The 24600-nt window shown below is 40.5% G+C and overlaps 2 protein-coding genes across 4 annotated transcripts; one reads left to right on the top strand and one right to left on the bottom strand.

The window, feature by feature from the left end:
* The first annotated feature begins 1278 nt into the window (after positions 1 to 1278).
* Positions 1279 to 4162, top strand: LOC127753270 (F-box/kelch-repeat protein At1g22040-like). Of its 3 annotated transcripts, XM_052278747.1 has the most exons (3): positions 1288 to 1439; positions 1651 to 1893; positions 2463 to 4162. In XM_052278747.1, exon 3 carries the CDS (start codon positions 2485 to 2487, stop codon positions 3910 to 3912), a length of 1428 nt encoding a protein of 475 aa, XP_052134707.1. In that variant the 5' UTR covers positions 1288 to 1439; positions 1651 to 1893; positions 2463 to 2484; the 3' UTR covers positions 3913 to 4162. The 3 variants fall into 3 exon arrangements, with proteins under 3 accessions (XP_052134705.1, XP_052134707.1, XP_052134706.1); XM_052278745.1 differs by lacking the exon at positions 1651 to 1893 and having other exon boundaries at positions 1279 to 1439; XM_052278746.1 differs by lacking the exon at positions 1651 to 1893 and having other exon boundaries at positions 1290 to 1439; positions 2397 to 4162.
* Positions 4163 to 5547: 1385 nt separating this feature from the next.
* Positions 5548 to 18445, bottom strand: LOC127753244 (uncharacterized). The gene is made up of 11 exons (XM_052278718.1): positions 18117 to 18445; positions 16022 to 16185; positions 15707 to 15907; positions 15466 to 15588; positions 14417 to 14454; positions 14228 to 14342; positions 9014 to 13567; positions 7657 to 7764; positions 7183 to 7290; positions 6953 to 7095; positions 5548 to 6176 (listed from the first exon to the last, which is right to left on the bottom strand). Exons 2-11 carry the CDS (start codon positions 16097 to 16099, stop codon positions 5945 to 5947), a joined length of 5700 nt encoding a protein of 1899 aa, XP_052134678.1. The 5' UTR covers positions 16100 to 16185; positions 18117 to 18445; the 3' UTR covers positions 5548 to 5944.
* Positions 18446 to 24600: the final 6155 nt, after the last annotated feature.

The following is a 24600-nucleotide window of genomic DNA, read 5'->3' on the forward strand; positions in this document are numbered from 1 at the left end:
AAATCGGCCCGTCCCGTTTAGCACCCACGCGGCCCATCTACCAGCGATAACCCGACGTGGGGCGAACTAAGCGCGGTCCAGTTGTCTTCCATGGCCCAATGATCAGGTGGGCCAACAACGGTGTTGGCCCGAGCGGGACCGATTTGAGCCGTCCGATCTGTTGGACGGCACGGCTCGGTCCCGCGCCGATGAAATCACCGGCCGAGGGGGGTTCCGAAAACCCTATTCTCCAATGAAATCGCCAGCCGATGAAATCCCCTTTCTCCCCTACTCTCCCTGATCCAATCTCTGGCAACGCATGTCTCCCTCCTCTACCCGAGTTGTCGCCGACCAGATCAACCACTGGCTCCAAGCCATTGTTGCTGCTCGCGTGGATCCACCACGGGCACTTGGATCCTGCCGTCTCTTCACCTACCTCTCACGCGGATCCGTTGTCGACGGTGACATGAGGGGCGGATCCGGTGACCTCTCGGCGATAGCCAAGGTGCGCGGGTAGCGGCAGGACTGGTGGGCGACGGATCCGATGTCAGGAGAGGCTCGAGGGTGGCGGTGAGGGTGGTGGGCGAAGGATCCGGTGGCGGGGGAGGCTCGAGGGTACGGAGGCGGCTGAGTTTTGGCGGCTGCCTCTCGAAGTTGCTGCCGCTGCCTGCTTCCTCGACATCACTGCCCGTGGGAGTCGCTGCTGCGGGGAATCGCCTCCCGGTGTCTTGGGCGATGCTCTCTCAACACCTCGACACCTGAGAGCCTCGCTGGTGAGGGCCGCCGCCAGGTTGGATCCGTGGAATCTTTGTTATAATTATGGGGTTGGTTTCATTCGTTTTCGAGTCCAAATCAAATCCACCTGTATCTTTTGTGTTGAACTTGTATTCGCTCTTCCTGTTTTTGTTCGATTTTTCTTGAACGGGGGAGGATGACGTACGGACTCTCGGACTTACAAACCGAAAGGAAAAGGTGACAATCAGAAAATTATGGATTTTTTTAATTATATAGTTAAGATAATATTTTTTTTTTGAAAAAAACGACATAATATATTTGTAGTTCATAGTTTTTAACTTATCGTACAGTGTCCTTTCTTTAAAAAAAACGATTCCTATAAAAAAGGAAAATTGTAACCATGCCATTATAATTTTATAAAATTTAAGATATGCCATCCTGACCCACATATCATTGACTCATATGGGTCCTACATATATCATTAAGATACCGATGACATATCTTAAACTTTAAAAAATTATAATGGCATGGTTCTAAATTACCCAGAAAAAAAAAACGGGAGCCAAAACCGACCCAAACCAACCACAGCTCCCCCTTATCCACACTACTCCACAGCTCCCTCGACACTTCTCAGCCCGCCCGCTCCTCCTCCTCCCCGGCGCTGCGGCTCCACAACGCAACGGCTTCCCGGCGGCACGGCGGCGAGGAGGAGGTCCGGCAAGGAGGTGCGGCGGCGTCCTCCCTTTCACCCCTCCCTCTCCTCTCACCTCTTATCTGATATGATTTATTTTGTGATTTCCACATCTTCTCTTCTCTCACCTTATGTGTGATTTATTCTGTGATTCCGATTGGATTGGATTTATTTTCGGATGATTCCGATTGAATTGGGATTTTAGTTTTTTGGGTTAGATTTGTGATTGGTTGTGGGATGTTCAGAGCGGACGCGCGTTGACAGAGAAGCGGAGAGGAGGTGCACGCGATGCGGACAACGGAATAACACAGACGAATCGGAGTGTGATGAAAGGGAAATTACGAATATTTTAATTAGTTAAGATTAAAAAAACATGTATAAGAGAAGATAAATACACGCCCTCCATCCCAGGCTCGTAGCTCAGCTCATTCGAGTGGGAAAGCTTGTCGCAGCCGCACCACTACTGCAGCACCATCTTATCTTGCAAGGTAGAAGCATCACTTTGGTTGGTAAATGCGGCCTCGCCCGGTGCGATTTTCTTGGGATTTTATGGCCAAAAATTGTATCTTTATTTTTTTTTTGTTGGGTGAGGAGGTGGTGTTCTTTGATGTTCGGAAGATTCTTCTGACGAACCGCCTACTGGGGTTTGTTCGGAATCGAATCTTGGGGTGGTGATTAGGAGCAAAGAGAGAGATCTCGATGCTAATTCAATTGCAATTGGATGTTATTGTTTGATGCAAACGACGTTAAACCTGGACGATATTGTCGCATCCAGTTGAACCTGTAGTACACTTGGGCTGTTCTTGATTAATCCCCATCTCCTTCCTCCTCCCAATCTCGTCTCCTCTTGTACCCAATCATCCATCCATTGCCGCCGCTTTCGTGGATAAAGTGGGATTTTTTTTTCGTGGTATCTTCTGAATTTGACGTTCCCAGTTTCCCTTTCATATTATCTTGCTATTCATGTTGCGAAATATTGATTTCTCCACAGGTTAGAGAAGGAAGTTGTGAGCTTTAACACCATGCTGAGATTACTGTTCTCTTTGGGAATTTGCAGATAGAAAGGAGAAGTGCTCAAAATGGGGGCCCTTTTGAGCTCCCCCAACAGCAAGAACCAGCCATGGGAGCATGGTGAAGCTTCAAAGGCAGATTCCTCCAAGAAGCTGCGGATGTCGGCGCCGCCTCTGTCCGGTGGCTACGACCACCCCGGGCTGATCCCGGGGCTCCCGGATGAGATCTCGCTGCAGATCCTCGCAAGGATGCCCCGGATGGGTTATCTGAATGCAAAGATGGTTTCGAGGAGCTGGAAGGCTGCGATCACTGGCGTGGAGCTGTACCGGGTGAGGAAGGAGCTGGGTGTGAGTGAGGAATGGCTGTACATGCTTACCAAGTCAGATGATGGGAAGCTAGTGTGGAATGCATTCGATCCGGTTTGTGGCCAATGGCAGAGGCTGCCACTGATGCCGGGGATCAGCCATGGAGGAGAATGCAAGAGGGGCATCCCTGGGTTGTGGTTAGGGGATTTGTTGAGCGCCGGCATCAGGGTCTCTGATGTTATTAGAGGCTGGCTTGGCCAAAGGGATTCATTGGATAGGCTTCCGTTCTGCGGTTGTGCAATTGGGACGGTCGACGGGTGCATCTATGTTTTGGGTGGATTCTCTAGAGGCTCGGCGATGAAATGTGTATGGAGGTATGATCCTTTTGTCAATGCGTGGCAGGAGGTTAGCTCGATGAGCACCGGGCGCGCGTTCTGCAAGGCTAGCCTGCTGAACAACAAGCTGTATGTTGTTGGTGGTGTCAGCAAAGGCAAGAACGGGTTAGCTCCGCTCCAATCCGCCGAGGTGTTTGACCCAAGGACAGGAATTTGGGTGGAGGTGCCTGACATCCCGTTCTCGAAAGCGCAAGCTCTACCAACTGCCTTCTTGGCTGAGCTGCTGAAGCCCATTGCGACAGGAATGACCTCATTTGGAGGCAAGCTTTATGTTCCTCAAAGTCTGTATTCCTGGCCATTCTTTGTTGATGTTGGTGGGGAGATCTTTGATCCGGAGACAAATTCATGGGCGGAAATGCCTGTAGGAATGGGCGAGGGCTGGCCAGCGAGGCAGGCTGGTACGAAGTTAAGTGCTGTCATAGATGGGGACTTGTATGCTTTGGAGCCATCAACTTCTTCTGATAGAGGTAAGATCAAGATTTATGATCCTCAGGAGGATGCTTGGAAGGTTGCCATTGGCCAGGTACCAGTGGGTGACTTTGCAGAGTCGGAATGTCCATACTTACTTGCAGGATTTCTTGGCAAGCTCAATTTGATCATCAAAGATGTAGATAGCAAGATCAATATAATGCAAACCGATGTTCTGAAGCCTGTGGAGTTGTCAGCCCCTGGAAATGGTCCAACATGCCAAAATCAACAACTTTCTTCAGAACAGGAAACTAATTTGTGGAAAGTCATCGTGTCGAAAAATCTTGCAGCCGCTGAATTAGTCAGTTGTCAGGTGCTCAACATATAACTTGTTATGTGTTTACTTTTGTTGAGTAGATGTGCTTCTACCAACATCTGATCAAGTCAACGGTAGAGGCTATCACCTTAAGTGAAAATGATCATTATCTGTGTATGGTTTGGATATGTGAGTAATGAGCTGCAGAAATCAATTCAAACGGCAATGTACATATTTATATGTTATCTGTGTGTAATTCAACTCTGTAATACATCACATAAGATAGAGAAAGCCATGCTGGTTTCTTCAGTTCTCAATACAACAGTGCTATCTCCATCAGCACTGCCAAATATATGAACCTTTTTCATTGTCATTCCATTGGTAAAGCTCAGCATTTTCTTTCCCACTTCTTGATGGATAGATGTGCTTTCAATCAGTTAATCCTCGTTTGTAAACTGTTTTAGATGTGACACTTCATATAAAAACTAATAAATGTGCTGATAAGTTTATGTTCTGAGTTGTTGAAACTTGAAACTTTCTTTTTTCTCGAAAACGCAGAAGTTGTTGAAACTTTCTCAAGTAAATATAACTTCCATTGTTGTGAGCTGCATGCTGAGACCGGTATTATCCAATTGAAGCTCTTTCCACAACCTGGAAAAAGGCAAATTCTGACCTGCACTTTTTCTATCTAACAAATATTAAATCTCTTTGTTCCACTGGAAATGATATGTATATGAGTATCTGTTTACTTTCCTTTGGCGTGTCAAAGTTTCATAGCCTGAATCTTTGACAAAATATGGTATCGATTCTTGTGTCCCCATCTGAAGTTAGCACCAGATCCCTGAATGCAACTTTGCATCATGCATCAGCAATGCTTTTCCCTTTTTCATTCTGAAATTCCATTCTTTACCTACTGCCATTGTCTAGAATCTGTCATCTTCTTTTCATCTATGTAACATCTTTAAAATACTACGTCTGGTTCTAAAAGATGACGCCGTCAACTTCTGGATATAGATTTGATTATGCCTCTTATTTTTTTAAAAAAATATGTAATTATTATTTATTTTATTGTAACTTTACACTTATATTTTTACATATTTGTATATATATGTTTTAATAATACGAATAGTTAAAACGTATGTTCAAATGTGAATAGCGTCGGAGCACCGACAACCAGGTCTATTCTTGATGATGACATTATCCAACATAATTCGATTGTGTAATGTGGCTTTAGATCTACCTAAAAAAACTTTATAGCTTCGTCTATTAATAACCCAAGGGGGTATTTTGTACGCATCAGAATATTGTGATATGTAAGCAGATGACGTATGCTTTGGATAGTATATTATCACTAACAGCATCAAAAGAAAGTACGGATTACCAGTATGAAACGCATCTGTGATGCCTGATGCTTTACACATGATTGCTTCAGAAGTTCAGCCACTGGCTTGCCTTGAAACCTGTGTGGTCAAAAATGGAAGCTCTCGGGTTGTCTACACTGTAGACTTGTCAATGGTTGATAATAATCATCAAGATTGACAACTGTAGTAGTATAATTCATCGTATTAAACTACTGATTTTGATACCAAGACTGGTTGACAAAAGAAATTGGCAGAATCATGCTCACAGAAACTATACACATGTCAAAGATGCCAGTATTGCATTAGGATGTTTCTTTTTCACATCAGAACATACATGGAAGGTAAATAAATAATTAGAAGCTTCTTTCTTGTTTTAGCCATTAAATTAACAACAGCAAAACAAGGTCTGTACAACAAGTCTATTGCTGAAAACACCCTAAAAAAACTGTGCGATACAGTCAACAACAGATGTGAATACACTCTGGAAAAGGCTGCTGGTTTTTTGGCATATAATAGCAGTTAGATTAACAAGAATGTTTTCTGAACATGAAGGGGCTTGTACAAGATGTTACATTTTATGTATATGACACACACACAACTCTACAACTGATATTCCACATGCTGAGATTCTACTGATATTTACATTACAAAAAAAGTAATTCCCGTGCTGTCGCGGAATAAGTCCGTTTTACGAACTCCGCGAGATCTTGATTTTTCTGTTCATTTTTTCCTCTATGTTTTTGCTATGATCTCATGGGTGATCGGTTCTTCAGGTTCATCTCAAGCTTCTGCCTTTCTCCCTCAACTTCAGCAAACTGCACACTGAGCTCTGAGTACCTGCCCTGCATGTCTTTCAGCTCACTTTCTACTGCCACTTGCCTTCTCTTCAGCTCAATCGTATCCTGTATCAGTTCATTGATGTCCCTGAAGCTCTGGAATACTGCTGCTTCATCATTATGTTGCTTCAGGAATGAACTGATGAGAGAACAAAGCAAGGGATCAGCCTTCGGTTGAATAGGAATCGACTAATGCAATTAAATTTCACTTCTCCTTTTCTCTAGCTAGTTTTGTTTTCACGAAAACTCTAGTATAATGTAGATCCAGCAAGAAAATTGAAAGGCACATTTTCTCTAAATTCAGGAGTTCCTAAATAAATAGTATGATTTTTTTTAGGTGTACTATGGTAAGCACAGGACAAAGGCTCATTTTTTTTATTATTCGAACCTCTCTAACCTTTTCTTTTTTTTTTAAGGTGTCTTCTGATGTAGTGCTGGTGGTCAATCTGCCACATCACCACTTACCATTAAATTTCCTGAGCTTAACTTAATATAACATAATGCACCTTCTATGTGTCATTCTTTTGTTTATTTGGCTTTCTAAAATCACAATTTAACATGGAAAAGCTAAAACATTTGAAGTGACCTGTATATATATATATATATATATATATATATATATATATATATATATATATATATATATATATATATATATGGACGAATTAATTTCATAATTTATGTGTATAAACGCTATCAAGTGCTTTTGTAACAAAAAAGAGCGAAGGCCAAAGGACATGTTTGATGCACCACATTCTCGGTTTTGAACAATATAGACCTGGATAATCCATCCTTACCCATTTGCATATGCACGGGCAATCAGGCATTTGTTTAGCTAGCAACCATAAAAATACGCCTTGCCACAGAACAGCAAACATGAAAGAAGAGACAAAAATGACTGAATGTAGCAGCTACCTCTGGAAAAGGATGTCTGTTTTCTTCTTTGCTTGGAGTGCTTCTGCTAGTTCGAGTTCCAAAGCAAGTACTCTTTCCAAGGCATTGCCAGAACCAGGAAGCTCTTTAAATGAAGGAAAAATGATCCTTAAATGTTCATTTGCCTAGAAAGTGCCATATTAGCAAGAATAAGGTAAATGCCATGCCAGTTCATGTTTAATGGTACAACAGAAAGGGGGAGACATGCATACCATATCAAGCTGTGATAATGCCCTCTCCAAACCACTGAGTGATGGGTCAATTAGATTGATGTCCAGGGGAAGAAGAGGAGAAAGATTCTCATTTTTCAGTCTCTCCAACTGCATATGCAACACAAGAAATGTCTATAAACTTGTTATCTGTATCATGCCAAGTCTATACTGTAAAATTTCATAGTCCTTAGTTGTGTGTATACACACAGGTATGCATGTTACATATACAACAAGCACTTTATATTTCTGATACATATATCGATATCTCAGCACCCTGATATAGGCTCAAATAATTACAAACCTTCCAGACATGCGGCAATTGAATACACAACTAACTATATTGCTTTTTGTCAAGTAAGAAAAGCCATAATTTTTTTTCAGCAGGTACCCAGGGATATATCCAGTCGTCTAAAAACTTGTAAGAATGCAATTTGTGTTTGAAGAAATAATACACCAAGAGAAGTTTTCACATACCTCCTGATGGAAATGATTCAAGTCAACTGCTAATTTCCTATGCTCCATTGAAATATCCTCAATGGCAGTTTTACCAGTCGAATGATTCTCTAAAGATGGCTCACACTCCTGGCAATTATTCAAAACAGTAAAAACAAAGTAAGTTGAGAAAGCAATCTGCTGTAATACTATACTAAAACAAAATAAGGAATAAAAAAAGCGAGAGTCGATGTGGTGCAAAATAAATACCAGTTAATTATTTTCGCTTGTTACAAGCAAAAAAAAAAAAGTACGAGCAGTAAAACACAAATGAAAGACGAACCAGAAGGTGCACTGACACTTATATGCAAAATACCAAAAAGCAGACTACCATCATCTAGAATGGAACAATATTGCAAGGGTCTCTAATACCATCTTTCTCTGAGTTCTGACACGGCAACACCTAGACTTTACTCTAGATTCCTCACTTGATGTTAAACAAACTGTCCAAAATTATCAAAGATCTAACAATGCATGAGGATTAAACTTCTTATGGACATCATATTAATCATTCTATAGCCCAAAACCCAGATAATTTTTCTGAAACTTAATAGAGAAGTATTCGGAGGCACATGCAAAAAGGGTTGTAAAGGAACAGGGGTGTAACAACTCAATTTACTTGAAGTAATATTTTTTTCCCTTTTACAATCACTTTCCTACTCCAGAGTTTAACTATCAACAAATGAATTCACCAATGAATTCTCTATTTTGTGCTCTAAGCATAGTTCTAGTTTTTCAAAATTGAAGCATATACTTTCTCTAGGACTCAAGGTCATGATGTGGTTCTCAGACTAAGTTACACCGGATGAGATCGTGAGAGTCGTGTTTATGTGTACATACTTCTACCAATGTTATCTGATCGTTTGATTGACCCTGATCACCAAGGCACTGATCAGGTCAATCAGGACGATTAATCATCGATCAGGTTGATTAAGCGAGGCTAATTGATACTGTATATACCAAGATCTATATACTATATAGTGCATAGTATAAGCAATCATAAAGTTTGATGGTCAGATGGTCACTTGTTAGTTTTGATTTGTGATGGCTTCTGGGTGACTAAACCCTATGGGGAATGGGTTGGCCTGATACTACCAAGGCCCAACTTCGCATGCAAACCAAAACTCCTACTGAAATTAATCGTCATCTAGCCTAATCGGACAATCAGATTTCTGATCGAGTTAATTACATTGACTTCCACTAAAGCAAAACTTGTATTCTATTTATGTGCAATGGAAGAAACCTTGGCAAATGTTCTGCTAGAAGTTTGACTATGTGCACTACTTTTTATTAAATTGGTATACATGACACTAAGGAGAATAATGTGTAGACTGATTACCTCTAAGTTCTTGGATGGCACAGATCTGGCATGTTCACCCTGCTCACTAAACCTTCTAACATCCTCCCCTGCTGCCAAAGTTGATGAAGCATTCGTGCTTTGGATTCTATCTTCATCTTGCTGTAATCCAGAATCAACTTCTGGTGTATTTTTTGTTGTCTTTGATGAAGCGGACCCAGGCTTAGCATCTCCAAGAATTTGTCCAATGGATGTAGCTCCAGAGGTGCATGATCCAGAATTATCAGGCACAGTGGGATTGTCAGTTAATGCCATGTTCTCTAACAATTTTTTAACCAGGTCAAGCTCCACCCTTATTCTATTGCGTTCCTCAGTGCACTCCTGAAGAGTGTCCTCAATCTTCTGTTTTTCTTCCATGCAGCAATCAAAGTTTAGTTTTGTGCATTCCAGTTCTGTTACTATGCTGTCATATGCATTAGACAGGTCTCTTTTATCAGCTGATGCATCCTGCATCTCTAACTCCATTTCAGAAATTCTCATTGATAGCTCTTCAATTCTTTTAGCAAGAGCAATCTCATTTTTCCGCCCAGTTTCAACCTCATCCAAAGCACTTTGTAGCTTCAGTAACATCTCTTCAGCATACTTTTTGGAAACAAACACCTGACCTTTCAGTTCTTGAACCTTTGTTTCGTACTGCTCTTTAATGAATGCAATTCTGAGGGATTCTTGCATGGCAAACAATGATCCCTCTTTCTCCTTCCTTCCAGCTTCAGCCTTCTCTTTTAGCTCTCTCAAATGGATAGACAAATTCTTGAACTCTTCTGCCTTCAGAGTTTGTTCAGCAAGTTTTTGAGTAAGATCCTTGTTCTGTTCTTTAAAATTGGCCAACTCGTGTCCAGAGTTCTGGAGCAATGACAATATTTCAGTACGTTGTTCCTCCAATTTTGATTTTAGAACCATGTTTAGAATTTCAACCTCATCTTTTGTAGACCTCAAATCATCAACTTGCTCTTCAAGATTTGTCAGTAAGACTTTAAGCTGCAAAATGTCATCTTGATACTTCAAAACTCTCTCACTGCTATCAATTGATTCTACTATATCTCGAGACTTGTCGGTACCAACTTGAACAAATTGTTCTTCGTTACTTTTTATAAGCTCCTCAAGTTCTTCCTTCTCTTCATTGACCCTAGCAAGGTCAATTTCTAAAGAATGGATAGCTGCTTCGAGTGCAGCAACTCTATCAGCTAATTCTGCTTCAGTTGACATGTGTACCCTTAGTAAATCATCAGCATCTTTGTTCTTAAGCTGGAGTTTTTCATGGTCATTTCTCAAGGAATCAAGTTGCCCAGTAAGCTCCTCAACCAGATTTCTCATATAACTAGCTTCAGTTTCAGTGGCGACTGTATTCTTCATAACTGTTGCTAACCGGTCTTCAACATTGGAAAGCTGGGACTGGAGTGAGATATTTTTACAATTGAGATCCATCTGGATTTGTTCACTTTGTGAAAGAGCATCTTGCATCAAACTGTTTGTCCTTTCCATGTCCAAAACTTGGTCCCTCAGACGATTTAACTCCGTTTTGTGCTCATCAAAGGAAAGCAGGGCCTGATCCTTGTGACCAAGTTGTGACGTCAGACTTGCAAGGGTAGACTGAAGCTCTTCCATCAGCCTTTTTTCTCTTAGCAAATTATCATCACTAGATCGCAGTTCATCTTGCAAGCTTCTGATTTCATTTTCCATTTGCATCATTGCTTCATCTTTAGATTGTAATGACAGGGTAAGAGTTTTGTTCTCCTCCTCAGATTCTGCAAGAGTTACTTTGGTCCTCTCATGTTCCTCAACAATAGCAGCAATATCCTTCAACTTCTCAACAAGAGCTTCATTCTCACTGGTAATGTGCTGCAGTTGACCTTCCATTTCTGCAAGCCTCGATGTTAAGTCAGCATTGATAATGGAATACTTTTCTTGAGCCTCTGAGCTAATCTTAAACTTGTGTGTCATGTCCTGTAATTCTTTCTCAAGCTTTTCCATATGTTCCTCAGAGAAGTTCAGCTTTTCTTTCATCGCATCGAAATCAAGTTGATACTTCTGCTTCATATCAAGCAACTCTAGTTCAGACTTGTCCTGTCTACTTCGGAGAGCCTCGCACATTTCTTCGGCTGCCTCCTTCTCCTGACGAAGTCGAACCACCTCCTGGCATGATTGCTTCTGGAAGAATTCCAAGCTTGCCATGACAGCAATGTAATTCCTTCTTTGAAGTTCATGTAGCAGAGATACCTCATCTAAGCCAGAAATGCCAATGTCCTTGCTGGAAGAAATAATCCCATTGCACACATTGTTCATTTGCTCTTGAAGCAATGCAGAGACAGTTTGCATATCAGTGTTTAATGTGGACTGTTTATGTAATTCATCTTTCATGGCCTCAAAATTTTCCACAACTGATCTGAGCTCATCCTTAAGATGACTGGTTTGCAGACTTTCTTTCATCAAAAGGTCCTCAAATCTCTTCCTATCTTCAGCGCAGGCCTTGTACTTGCTTTCACAAGATTCATGTTCCTGAACATATCGTTCAGATTCTTTGAGCTTTTCCATTAATAAAGCGTTTTCAGCTGACATATCTTGGAGTTTTGCTTCTAAGATTTTGTTCTTTACCATAAAATCATCGCATTTCAAAATGTATTCTGCTTCAGTTTCTTTCACACTTTTGGCTTGATCCAATGCAGCGTTCAACTTCAGCACTAGAGAATCCCTAGCATCATTAGAGTCACGAAGCTGTATTTCCAGCATGTGCAGTCTTTCCTGCATTAGCTTGATTGTACCCAATGCGGTACAGTGAGCCTCACGTAGCACATCAGAGAATACTTGCCACTCTATGTTGGCCATATATGTTTCTAAAACCTCAGATTCCGTTGTTGAAGGGGTTTGTTCTAGCTTGTCAAGTTTGGAGTAGTCAACCTGTAGATTAGTATTACTTCGAACTTGAAATTCAGATCTATTACGGATCTCTTCCATTTTAAGGGCCCGAAGAAGACTTTTCTGGCCATCCATTTTGTAAGTGAGATTATCTGGTCTGCCATTTTCTGCTGAAAATGCTTGGGATTCATGATCAGACATGTACAGGCTACGTTCCTTGTTAGCACCTAAATCTGCTACTGCAGACTGTTCTTCAGGGGAACTCTCAAAATCTTCTACAATGGATTGCTTCGCAAGAGTTTCATTTGATTCATACATAGAGAGAACCTGAAAGGACAGTAACTCAAGATCTTTCTGTAGACGCTCCACAGCAGCAGAATAATTCCATCGAACCCTCTTTAATGCAGTTTCTGTAGCAACAGCCCTCCTCTCAAACTCCTTATTTTGAGCTTCTAATGTTGTTCTGTCCTCAACAAACCTTATTAATTGATCATTCATTTCCTCATGCATTTTCTGTTTCTGGGCTTGGAGAACAGAAACAGTATAGAAACAAGAATTATGTTCTTTCCTGAGGTTTTCCAATTCAATTTCTGTCTGCTTCTGGCGCTCCTCAAGCTTGTGAATAAAAGATTCATAGTAACGCTCCATCTGGCTCATCTTCTCCAACAGATTCTCCTTCTCAGTTTTTGAGTCCTCCAACTTCTGCAAGAGCTCACACATTTTCTCCTCCATTGTGCCTGCACTGCCAGAGGTTTTCTTGTTGGAATCATGATCACGCCCTAAACTTGGTTGATGAGCAGCATTTGTGGGTGGAACCAAGTGTTCTAGATAGTTATTTTCTTTCATCTGTCCAATCTGCACACCTTGCTTGAGGTTCTCAATGACACGCTGAAGAGCCCCCAGATCAGCAAGAAGGAAATCAAGATCGGCGGCTTGAAGTCCATGTAGAGCATTATTTCTGGTCTGCTGCAGTTTACTTTCAAGAAGCAGCAATCCTTGCAACCATTCGGTTTGAAGATCACGAACTGAAGTATCTGCAAGAATATCATTTCCAAACTTACTTGATATATTCCCTTGGCCTGCGGCCATCATGATATCTTCTCCATTTGCCTTTTGCTGCAAGAGTTTAGCAGATTTCATTTCTTGCAGCTCTCTTTTCAGATTGGAACACTCTGTCCTTAGCGAGGATACTTCGGCACTGAGCTGGTTCCGTGACATAAGCTCAACACCAAGCCGTTGAGCAAGACCTTGTGTTTCAGTACCTAACTTGTCGGTAAAATCCTGCAGAGATGTTGCTTCCAACTTGAGATGAGAAAAAGCTGACTCAGCCACCTCCAATCTGGTCCTGAGTTGATTATTCTCCTCATGAGCAGCAGCTAGATCATGGCCAGTGGAAAGCTCAGGACTCCATCCATAAGTCCACTCATTGCTCCCTTGTGGTGAAAGGTGCTTACTCCGAAGTGACCCCTTTTCTGGGGTAGGACTTTGACTTGAAAGTGATAGATCACCTGACATTGTTGCCCTAAAGCTACTGACTTCATGACCACCATATGAATCAATTTTTTCAGCAAAAAGGCCATCAGAATTGTGTGATGAGTTTTCATAGTCTTCAGTTGACCCAGCAGAATCTTCCGCCAAAGGGAAACCCGAAGAAGTTTCTTTCAGCTTGATTCTTGCATTGGCCTATTCAAATAATACAAATAATTATGGTGGGTAACTGAAAATCAAATGACATAATCACATAAAAGGCAGTGATTACACAAACAAATCAGGGAGATGATTCAAAATAAACTCCTCCTGTAAGACAGGCATATTCCACAGGTTATCATGACCCAAGGCATAATAGATGATTTCTCTAATAATGTTTGGCAGTACAACCAGCATTAGTACAATCGATAATTCAATATAGATTAAGCCCACCAGCTGTCAATCTATGGCTGACAGGGCAACCCAATAGGCCTAACATACCCATCACACAGTTTAATAAATATATATAAATTTTCTAATACGCCACATAGTTTATGTAATGGAGATTACCATGGTCACCTCCAAGAAAACAAATTGGTATCATCTTGATCTGTTTATTGGTTGCATCTCAAGAGAAAAAAAAAGAAACAATATTTACTAATAAACCACGGAAGTTACAACTACAATGAAATCAATATATGGATTTATCATATTTGACATGGATAGGATATAATTGCAATGTAGAACAGAGAATATACTTTTGAGAATACCTACTTCACATGAATAAACAACTTTCATCCAGGTAAAACTAAAAGGCAGTTTGAAAAAGAACCACGCACAATTGTCACTATATGAGAATAAATAAGATTGACCGACCTTATGACTATAAATGTCTGATGAAGCCACACCAATTTCGGAAGGATCATGACTTCTTTGGTTCACTAACTGTTGAGTACTTTTGGCACCAGTTTCTCTTTGCTGCTCAAATTCCCTGTGGTAAGAAAGCATTAATAAGAGTCGGAACCAATAATTCAAAATAATCTCATTGTTGCATAGTAACTCAACCTGAAGCCAGTTTTAGTTGTAAGGAGTTGTGCTGTGACCTGCAGTGGTACTTGTTAAAGAATAACTTAGAAGGAAAATCAGAAGGCAATAAAAACAAGGGGCAATTGCGTTTTTGACCCTATTTTAAGGTCTAACTACCAATTTGACCCTACTTTCTTAAGTTTGCTCTTTTGACCCTCTTTTTTGAAAATGAACGTTACGTCTGGCCCTATTCCATTAAGCCAACATAACGGTGTTAATTCAGAGAAAAATGGCTTTTATGCCCTCACTCATTTGACTCAACTTTTTCAAAGTTTTTGCTTGTCTAATTTCGTGTATTTTTATCTAAAAATGTGATATTTTTTTTATTACGATAAGTGACAAATTTAACTTAGGTTTGAGGGATTTGACGAGTTTTTAATAGATTTAACTTTTTTTTTGACAAAATTCACTTAGATTTCACTTAATCCCTCCAGCACCAACAGCATGCAGTCCTCCTGACCGGCTCCGTCTACCTCCAGCCAGGCAAGAACAAAGAGAGGCCAGAGAGAAATGGAGAGCAGCAGCAACAGCAAAAACAAAGCAGCAGCCAAACACCTGCTGGCGAGCTCCCGCGCTGCGCGCCTCCTTCCGCGCCCCGCGGCGGCGGCGAGCTCCCGCGCCGCGCGCCTCCCTTCGCGCCCGGCGGCGGCGAGCTCCTGCGCCTCCCTTCTTCCATGCGGAGCAGCTGCTGCCACTGCCCTCTGCTCACCGGCGCCGAGAGAGATGGGGTTGAGTGCGAATGGATAGGGTTGAGTCCACAAGGGTATTTTTGTCCGTTTGAATAATAATTTGAATTTTTTTCTTTTCCTAAATGAAACCCTAACGGTATAATAGAAATAGGGTCAGACGGCAGCTTCATTTTTTAAAAGCAGGGTCAAATGAGCAAACTAAAAAAAGTAGGGTCAGATTGGTAGTTAGGCTCTGAAATAGGATCAAATAAGCAATTGTCCCTAAAAACAAAGAACTGTTAAGATCACTTTCTCAACAACATCAGACTAGATTATGATAATACTGTGTTAAAACCATACATGTAATATTGTCCCAAATTCACAACCACGAAGAGGAAGTGCTATTGAGACAGGCTTCAGTGCTTCTGCAAATTCGGCAAGATTCACGTCAAGCTCTCCAAGAATACTAGATCGAGAAGTACCCTGGTTTTTCAAGAAACAGCGAAAAAGGGTAAACATTACTTAATGAATCATGTGTCCGATGTGCTTATGTTTGATAGATGATGATATAGGAGAAGGGAAAACAATGTCTAGAACACACCATGGCCACGACAATCTTATAGAGTTTGTCATCATATGTCTTGGTCCTAGAATCCTGAAGAAGCCGTGTTGCTTCATATATAGGGTCTGGCCATTTGCAACTTCCATTCCTCACATTTGCTTTATTTGTCTTTGCAGATACCTTTCCCGTATCAGCAGAAATGAAGGACAAAAATAGCTTGTCCCACCCTGTTGATGGAATCTACAAAAGAAACAAGAACACATGTCAAGATTATTCAAGCATGGATGAAACAAATATTGAACAAACACCAAGAAAGAACATAAATGACTTCAACAAAAATGTATTGCAACTTACATTTGTAGCATGGAATTGTAGCCGGAAGACTACCTTGACTTTCGCTTTTTCGATCTTCCATTTAGGTACCCTTGACATTGTGCCAGTATCAAGGCAATTCCCAGAAAGGGGAAACTTTATAATTTAAGCATATCTCAGTTCTAGAAGGGTCAGATTTCTTTTCCCTGCAAAGCAAACAGCAAAGAATAAATAAAGTCCTTAAACAACATTCATGCAAAAACAAATGTGAAAATGAACTTTTCATGCAGGTGAGGTCGTGAGGTACAAAAGGAAAAATACTGGACTTTGGTCCTGCTTCATATAAGTTACACTTCCCACAATGGGATTGATCCTAGAATAGCTTTCAAAAACATCAATGCACCCAACTATCATTAAAGCATATCTAATTTCCTAATGAAGGCAAAAGATATGCACAGATACATATAAGTTCACAAATATCCATTATCCCGTGTAACAAGGAATTTTCATGGCTATAATGTATAGCTGGTTCAGCGGCATAGAAACCAGTAGGCAATAATGCTATATCCCACAAAGGAGATGAAGTAAGTAATAATTGCTGTTCAGGAAGGGGAGGGGGCACATATTCCTCTGCAACAAACCTTTTTGTTGAGTTCGCAAATGAAACTGATACAAGGTTCAGTATAATGGAAATATATCCTGGAAGAACTCAGATAACAGAAATACAAGCACGACACACTGTTGCATGTGCTACCGAATTCGCTAAAGGGATCATTCATACTTAATCAACAATTTAACACACCTCATACAATGTACAAGGCTACCAGTTTCTAAAACGTAAAAAAATAGTGAAAAAATGGCACATGTAAGGACAGACTGACAAAAAAACTAACTTTTTAGCTAGTTAGTGACTTAGTTCAGATCCAATAAAAAGCAGAAGAGACACAAGCATAAATAAGATTCCACAATTATCTGCAAAGTTCCCACTTTCCACAAAACAGAATCCTAACACTACGCTACCCATAAAGAGTCTAAATGCAAGAATTCTAAAAGGCTGCATTCAAAAAAAAAACAATCTACCATTCTGCTTCCCACGGAAGTAAACAAAATCTCAGCATTACCTCCAAAAAGCCTCCATCTTTCCACTAAAGATTAATACGGTACCATATCCAAAGGCCCCATGAATAATAGAGGCCATCAGCATTGTACAAACAACCAACCAAAAGCATATCCAACTAACCGAAAAGGCTCTGAAATTTAATCAAGAAGCAAACCCCAGCCAACTCAGATCCACCAGACCCTCTAAAAAAAGCTCCAATACCTTGCGATTTACCAGCAAAGACCCGCACCCGCGCACCAAGTACAAGATTTAATGCTAAAAACGTATAATGCACCGCAATCAAACCCCCTGATCCACTTAAGGACGTAGCTGACCGAAGATTGAGCTGTTAGTACAGGGAAATTTCATCAGCATTGGCAAGATTTCACCACAAAGTTCACAAGACTTGGCCCCAGACATCTATAATTAAGAGTAGCTAAGCTCCTTCGCTGTAAATCAAGATCCCCAAGAACATCCACCAGCATTGGCTGAACAATCCCAAAAGGAAAAAAGAAAAAACAATCACACCAACTAAAGCACCGAATCTAACCACTAACAACAACCCCATGACCCCCACACAAATTGAGAAGGCCGTAAAATTAGTCCAAAAAACTTGCACCTTTGTGCACTAAACAGTTTCACCCCCAACAACTCCCAAGTAGTACGCATACATCTGTAACCAAAATTCACTTCCTTGATGCAAAATGCTCTGGTATATATATTTCACTGATTAAATCGATTAAATGCAGTCAGATCCATCCAAAAAAAAAAAACCGGGCTTGCGCGAAAATTCCCCGGAGACGGCGAACCGTGGGGTGGAAAGAATCAAGATTTGGGCGGGAATCTCCCCGGATCTACCAAAGTAAAGGAGGGATCGAGCGCTACTGTTCATCCATTCCTCTCCTCTTATCCCCTCCTCCCCCCACCATTGCAAGAACCCCCCCGAGCAACAGCAGCAACAAGAAGAAGCCGGGGAGAGGTATACCCCCCACCGACACCATCACCGGGCAAAGGACGGAGATGGCATTGGGCACGAACCTCTCGCTCCACCGACGCCGACGCCGAACTCGCCGGAGAGCGGCCCCCCGCGCCCTCTCCTCCGCGTCCACGCCGCCGCCGCCGCCGCAGCGGCAGCGGACAAGAAGACGTACGGCGGCCGCGGTCGCCCCACGCGTCGCGACGCCGCACCCGTGACTCCGGCGAGGAAGAGAGAGTGGTGGTGGGCTACTGGAGCGGGTGATCTAGCTGCAGCTGCTTGCTGCTGCTGCTGTAGTAGTTGCTAGTGAGAGAGAGAAGAGAAAGATGTAGAGAGAGAAAGAGTGAGGAGAGAGAGAGAGAGGTGAGGTCAGGTGGTTTGGGGTTTTGATTAGGGAGGAAATGAATGAGGGAGGGGAGGGAGCTTTGCTTACCGGGCAGGGAACGACACCCGCCACAGCATAATCATGCCTGTTTGTGTGTTTGGTCGCTTATATTAATCAATTCATTACCCCAATCAACATTTTTCTTTCAGTACATCCCCTAATTAAGGCTTTAATCTATTGAGATATGATAGACTGATATGCATTGTTCTTGGGTTTCTAACCGCTGCAGTTTTTTATGAATTTCTAACTCATTAAACAGTACATTATCATACATTATGAAATCTAAAAAATGAACTAGAGTCGGAAACTAGAAAAACCTAGCTTCTCTATATTCTTATACTACTCCCTCCGTTTCAAGTTATAAGACGTTTTTAACCAGGGTTTACAATTCCGACAGGCCCTTCTGTTTCGGGCACTGGCGGAATTTGGAATTTCGTGAAATTCAGTGGAAAACTGGTAAATTCCGAACAAATTTCATAAACCAAAATTTGAATACAAATTCCCTGAGTTTGCCGACAAGTTCTCGAAAACCGATCGGTTTTGGCGAAATTCTAATCGAAATCATCGAAATTTCGATCAGTAATTTATAATAGAGGTAATTTACTGAAATTATTTTCTTTCCTGATGTAAGTTTCAGTAAATACACACAATACAACATTTTTCTCGAAAATCTATATCCCAATATGTTCTATGAATATCATAGTATTTATAAGATTTTATTTGATTTTTTTTCTTTTTTTATCAATTCAAATTTGAATTTGGATGAAACTTCTTGAAATCTCAGACGGTTTCTACTTTCGAGCCTCGTCGAAACGTTGAAATTTCGCGAAATCCGACCGGATTTCGTCGGAATCGTAAACCCTGGTTTTGACTGCTTGAAGTTTGACCAAGTTTATAGAAAAAAGTAGTAACATTTTCAACCCAAGAAAAATTTATTATAAAAATATATTCAATTATTGATTTTTATGACACTAATTTAGTATTATAAATATTATTATATTTGTCTATAAACTTAGTCAAACTTGAAACAGTTACCAAAGTCAAAACGTCTTATAACATGAAATAGAGATGGAGGGAGTATCAAACAGGGTGCTTAAGAAAAATTAAGAGTGAAGTGCACCAGCGGTCCCTAAACTTGTGCAGGTGTGTCATCTAGGTCCCTGAACTCTCAAAATGCATTTTTGATCCCCGAACTTGTCTTGCGTGTCATATAGGTTCCTGAACGCAGGCATGGCTGCTGATTGCCACGCTCCTGCACCTTGCCACATGAATAGGGCCAAGCACTGCATGCATCTATCCACACATGCTACCGAGCGGAGGCCAGCGAGTAGCTGCGCGTGGAGGGGTTTGCCGTGTCGCGCCTGGGTGGAGAGGCGACGTAGCCGCGCGCGGCCAACGGAGTCGCACGTGGCGGCGGCGGCGGCGAGCCGCGCGAGGTCGCAACGTCGACAGCATAGGAGTTTCGCATGGCCGCGGAGGCGACGGAGTCATGGCTCAACGCCGAGGCGGACAACCATGACGGCCGGAGCCCCTCGGCGTTGGCAGTCGCGCGTGGTCGCGGAGGCGACGGAGCTGCGCGCGGACGCGGAGGTGACGCCGTGGCCCACGCAAAGGTGGTCCCTCGACGGCGCTTGCGGCGAGCCGGAGCTCAAGCTGAGGCGGAACGGCCTTGGCCGTAGCGAGAGGCGAGAATGGAGGTCGTGGAGCGGCATGCGGATTACTCGGCTGAAGCCAGCGGAGTGCTAGGCGGAGCTAGCCGCCATGCGCGTAGCGTGCGCCCATGCATGCTACATATGCACGCAGCATGGGAATCCAATGCATGCCGCCCGTGCATGCAACCATAACTATGTGGGCTAATTGAACAGAAGCCGCGACGTCGCTTGCGGCACAGAGGGTGCCGAGGAAGCGGCCTCGGGCGAGGCGAGTGTGGCATCGCTTGCGGCGCGGAGGCGGAGGCGGCAGAGCTCGACGTGGAGAGCCGGCTGAGGCTGCCCGGCCGGGCCGAGGTGGGTGCGGCTTCGCCCGCGGCGAGGAGGCCAATGTGGCGGAGCCAGCGGAGCCTACGCATGTAGGCCGGCGCGCGCATGCCAATGAGCGGAGGCGGTGGAGTTCGACGCGGAGGTAGAGAGGAGAAAATATGGTTTTTAATTTTATTTTTATACATGTGACTGACATGTGGGGTCCTCACCAACACGTAGGCGTCACCGTGGCATGCCACTTCATCGGATGGACCTATATGACACGCAAGACAAGTTCGGGGACCTAAAAATGCATTTTGAGAGTTCAGGGACTTAGATGACACACCCGCACAAGTTTAGGGACCGCTGGTGCACTTCACTCAAAAAATTAATGAAGCAACCCAAAAGATAACTTAAGGGTAAATTATAGCATATATCTGTTTGTTTGGGATCCAAAACTGATACGGGAAATAAACTACGATGAGAATACAGCAAAATCAATTGTTTACATTTAATTTTGGCTGCAGGCCTGCAGCTGATAAGCCAACTGGTAAAACGATTTGAGGATAACACACTCAACAGAGGAACGACAAATTTATGATATCAGTAAACTTCTTTCAAGGCGTAATCCATCGTGCGTAATAGTATTTACTAGCATCAAGATTTAAACAACCAGTTTTTTTAAAACAAACAATTTAATTAGTATGCATGATTTTCTTTATTTTATCTACTTTTCTACTATATTATGTTCATTTCGATGAGGAAAAAAAGGTGTTTCCACTAGTGGTTGGTACAAATGGAGTCCATGCTATGATGTCAAGTCATTTTTTTTTGTCGGCGGAAAAGATCTAAAGATTCTGGTCTAGCTCCAAACAACTTGTGCTAAAATATTTGCTACTAAGGCTATATTTAGATCTAGGGGTGTAAAATTTTGCCGTGTCACATCAGATATACGGACACATATTTAAAGTATTAAATGTAGACTAATAACAAAACACATTACAGAATCCGCATGTAAACTGCGAGACAAATTTATTAAGCCAAATTAATCCATCGTTAGCAAATATTTACTGTAGCACCACATTGTCAGATCATGGAGCAATTAGACTTAAAAGATTCATCTTGCAATTTACACGCAATCTGTGTAATTAGTTATTTTTTTCATTTATATTTAATACTCCATACATATGTTCAAATATTTAATGTGATAGGGTGAAAAATTTTGCCAGAAGAGCCTAAGTTGGGCTTCCGTTTCATATTTTGGTTCAATTAGTTGGTCGTTGGTATATGTTACATCCATCTTATTAAAAGGTGAAGTTTGAGCAGGAGGCATGTCAAGTTTGTCATTTCAAGGGAAAAATGGTTGTCCCTCCAACCTTTGTTTGACATTAATGTTATCCCTGTTTAGGTCCATCACTTCAAATCGGAGAAAAGGTATACCACGCCAACCAGAGTCTTATTATGCTCATTAAGGATTTGGGTATACGTTCAGTAAGGGCAGAAAAAGACATTTTCTATTCCTTAGTTCATTAAATTTCACCAATCAAATGATGACAAAACTACATATATATTTAATATTGATGATGTCATAAAACTACGGATTTAGAGATTAAATCATTAGCACTAATATTATCTTTCAGATGTAAGTGTTATAGTTTTGTAATTATATTGGTGCTAAACTTGTAATTTTAGAATGAATTTTGTTAATAAATCTGTAATTTTGTGATACTTTATTTTAATATGTAGTTTCACGATAATTTTACTTTTTTTAAAATAAAATAAGATCAACCTAGAAGGAACTAGAGTGACTTTGTTTTAAGAAGAAAATAAACAACTAAATTCCTCTCGATGAGGATAAACTTGGGTGGTCTAGGCGTGCACCTACACCGTCAAACAACTAAGCCAGCCTCAGTTTCTACGAGAAATTTATTTCTACGTATGTAGTTTTATAATAATTTGGTTAAAGTATTTCTAGTTTTGCGAAAATTGGTTAAAGTGTTTATATAAAATTTACTCTTCATAAAATACTCATTCCATTTTAGATATAATTAATTCTTTGAACTATAATTTTAACTGTTAGTTTCATTTATGAAATACCTGTATATCTATGTATATCTATGATATTATGGCGGTACATTTTAAATGCATCAATGTTTTATTTTGAGCAAAATTTCATACATAAAACCATATATAAGGTTTAGCACAAGTCACATAACCACACACTTTCTGGTTAAAGTGTTTCTAGTTTTGCGAAAATTGGTTAAAGTATTTGTATAAAATTTACTCTTCATAAAATACTCATTCCATTTTAGATATAATTAATTCTTTGAACTATAATTTTAACTGTTAGTTTCATTTATGAAATACCCGTATATCTATGATATTATGGCGGTACATTTTAAATGCATCAATGTTTTATTTTGAGCAAAATTTCATACATAAAACCATATATAAGGTTTAGCACAAGTCACATAACCACACACTTTCTGGTATTATTATTTCATGAAACCTCATCTTAAGCAAATCTTATCTATCTTACACATGGAGTCGTTGGTAGGTTGTCATGGCGCTCCATTTAGAGTGTTTCCTTAATTACTGAAAACATATATGTTATTGTCTAAAACTAAAGAAAACATATATGTTATGTGAGTTTTGATTTTCCGTAACTTGGATAATAAAACCTGAGGTTTAGCACAATTTACTCTATAATATTCATATAGTTGATCAAAATTTAGAACAATATCAATCTTACAGCTTTTCTTTTGAAGGGAAATCCTTGTAAATTTTTTACCAAAGGTATTTCATATAGTTGATGCGTCATAAATTGGAGCAAGTAATGTTTATAGCTTTTAGTTTAAAAGGGTTTATAACTTGTTCTTGCTCACTTCTTTTGTGTGCGTGATCATAGGTCATAGCAGTACTATATATGGCCACATAGGGGTTGTGCAGTAGTGCTTATTGTTGCTGGTGGACTGGCTGATTGCGTAGTGATGAACTAGTGGTGGACAGCTCACAGGTAAGGTAAGGGTACTAATGAAGGTTTGCTTTATTAATTGACACAATTAAGAATGTTATCATTATTCCAACTCTTGATGATGGATATTTCTTCATCCTTCAAACCGTAGGTAAAGAAAAAACATTATGTTGTTTTCCGAAGCAAGAAATCTACTACTCACTCTATCCCAAAACACAACAACTTCTATCATTTAAAATTTATTCTAAAATATAACAAATTCTCCACCAACATTCTTTTCCAAACCAATCATAACACTTCACCATTCACTTTTTTACATGCCTTCACTTTTCAATCAATTACAACATCTCTCTATTTAATTTTACTTATTTTCTTAATAATTGTGTTCGACTTTCCAACTACTTATATTTCAGAACAAAGGTTGTAAGAGAAGCCAAGATTTTGACCTGACCAAACGCCAAACAAATACTAATAGTATCTGTTTTATATTGAGAAATACTGGCTCAAATAATGCAAAAAAAAAAAAGCACTGTTTTATTTCCCAGTGCCTATCATATATCATCAAATATTGCTACTAGTACAAGCTAAGCACGAAAATAGAGTTTTTTTCTTTTGATATGATCAACTCCACTCTTCTGTACTCTCTCCGTTAACTGATATAAGGAGTCAGGTTTCTTTGTGGGAGATTACGAAAAAATATAAAAATATATAATATTTCTCATTAAAAGGTAAGATAGAAAGAAAATTAAATGGTACTACCTATGTCCAAAATAATTATATTTCTACCATTTAAATTTCTGTTGAGGTGGGACCTAACCTTCCGTTTAATCACGTTTAAAAATAGTAATTAAGTGGGCTTATTGTCTCATCCTTCCTTTCAATCAAGTATTTGTATGGTATGAAATATGTGCATGCAGTGTGATCATCGGTTATTATAGTAAATTGTGTTTATTGCTAATTTGTCTCTGATTCTCTAGAAATATAATTATTATGTAATGGAGGCAGCAGTTGATTAATAAAACAAGTAACACTTCCAAATCTCTTATATTTATGGATAAATCTTAAGCCTCAAAATCTTTTATATTTATAGACGACGGGAGTACTTGACTCTTTCTTTTTTCCTTTCATAGTGTTGGTGATGGAGCTGCAACTTTGATGTATAAAATATTTTCATCAACAAAAAGGTCTGATGACATAAATTTTAGACAGCTAAATGTAGCTTTGAACAT

The sequence above is a fragment of the Oryza glaberrima genome, chromosome 10 (assembly GCF_000147395.1).
Source record: "Oryza glaberrima chromosome 10, OglaRS2, whole genome shotgun sequence".
Lineage (NCBI taxonomy): Eukaryota > Viridiplantae > Streptophyta > Magnoliopsida > Poales > Poaceae > Oryza > Oryza glaberrima.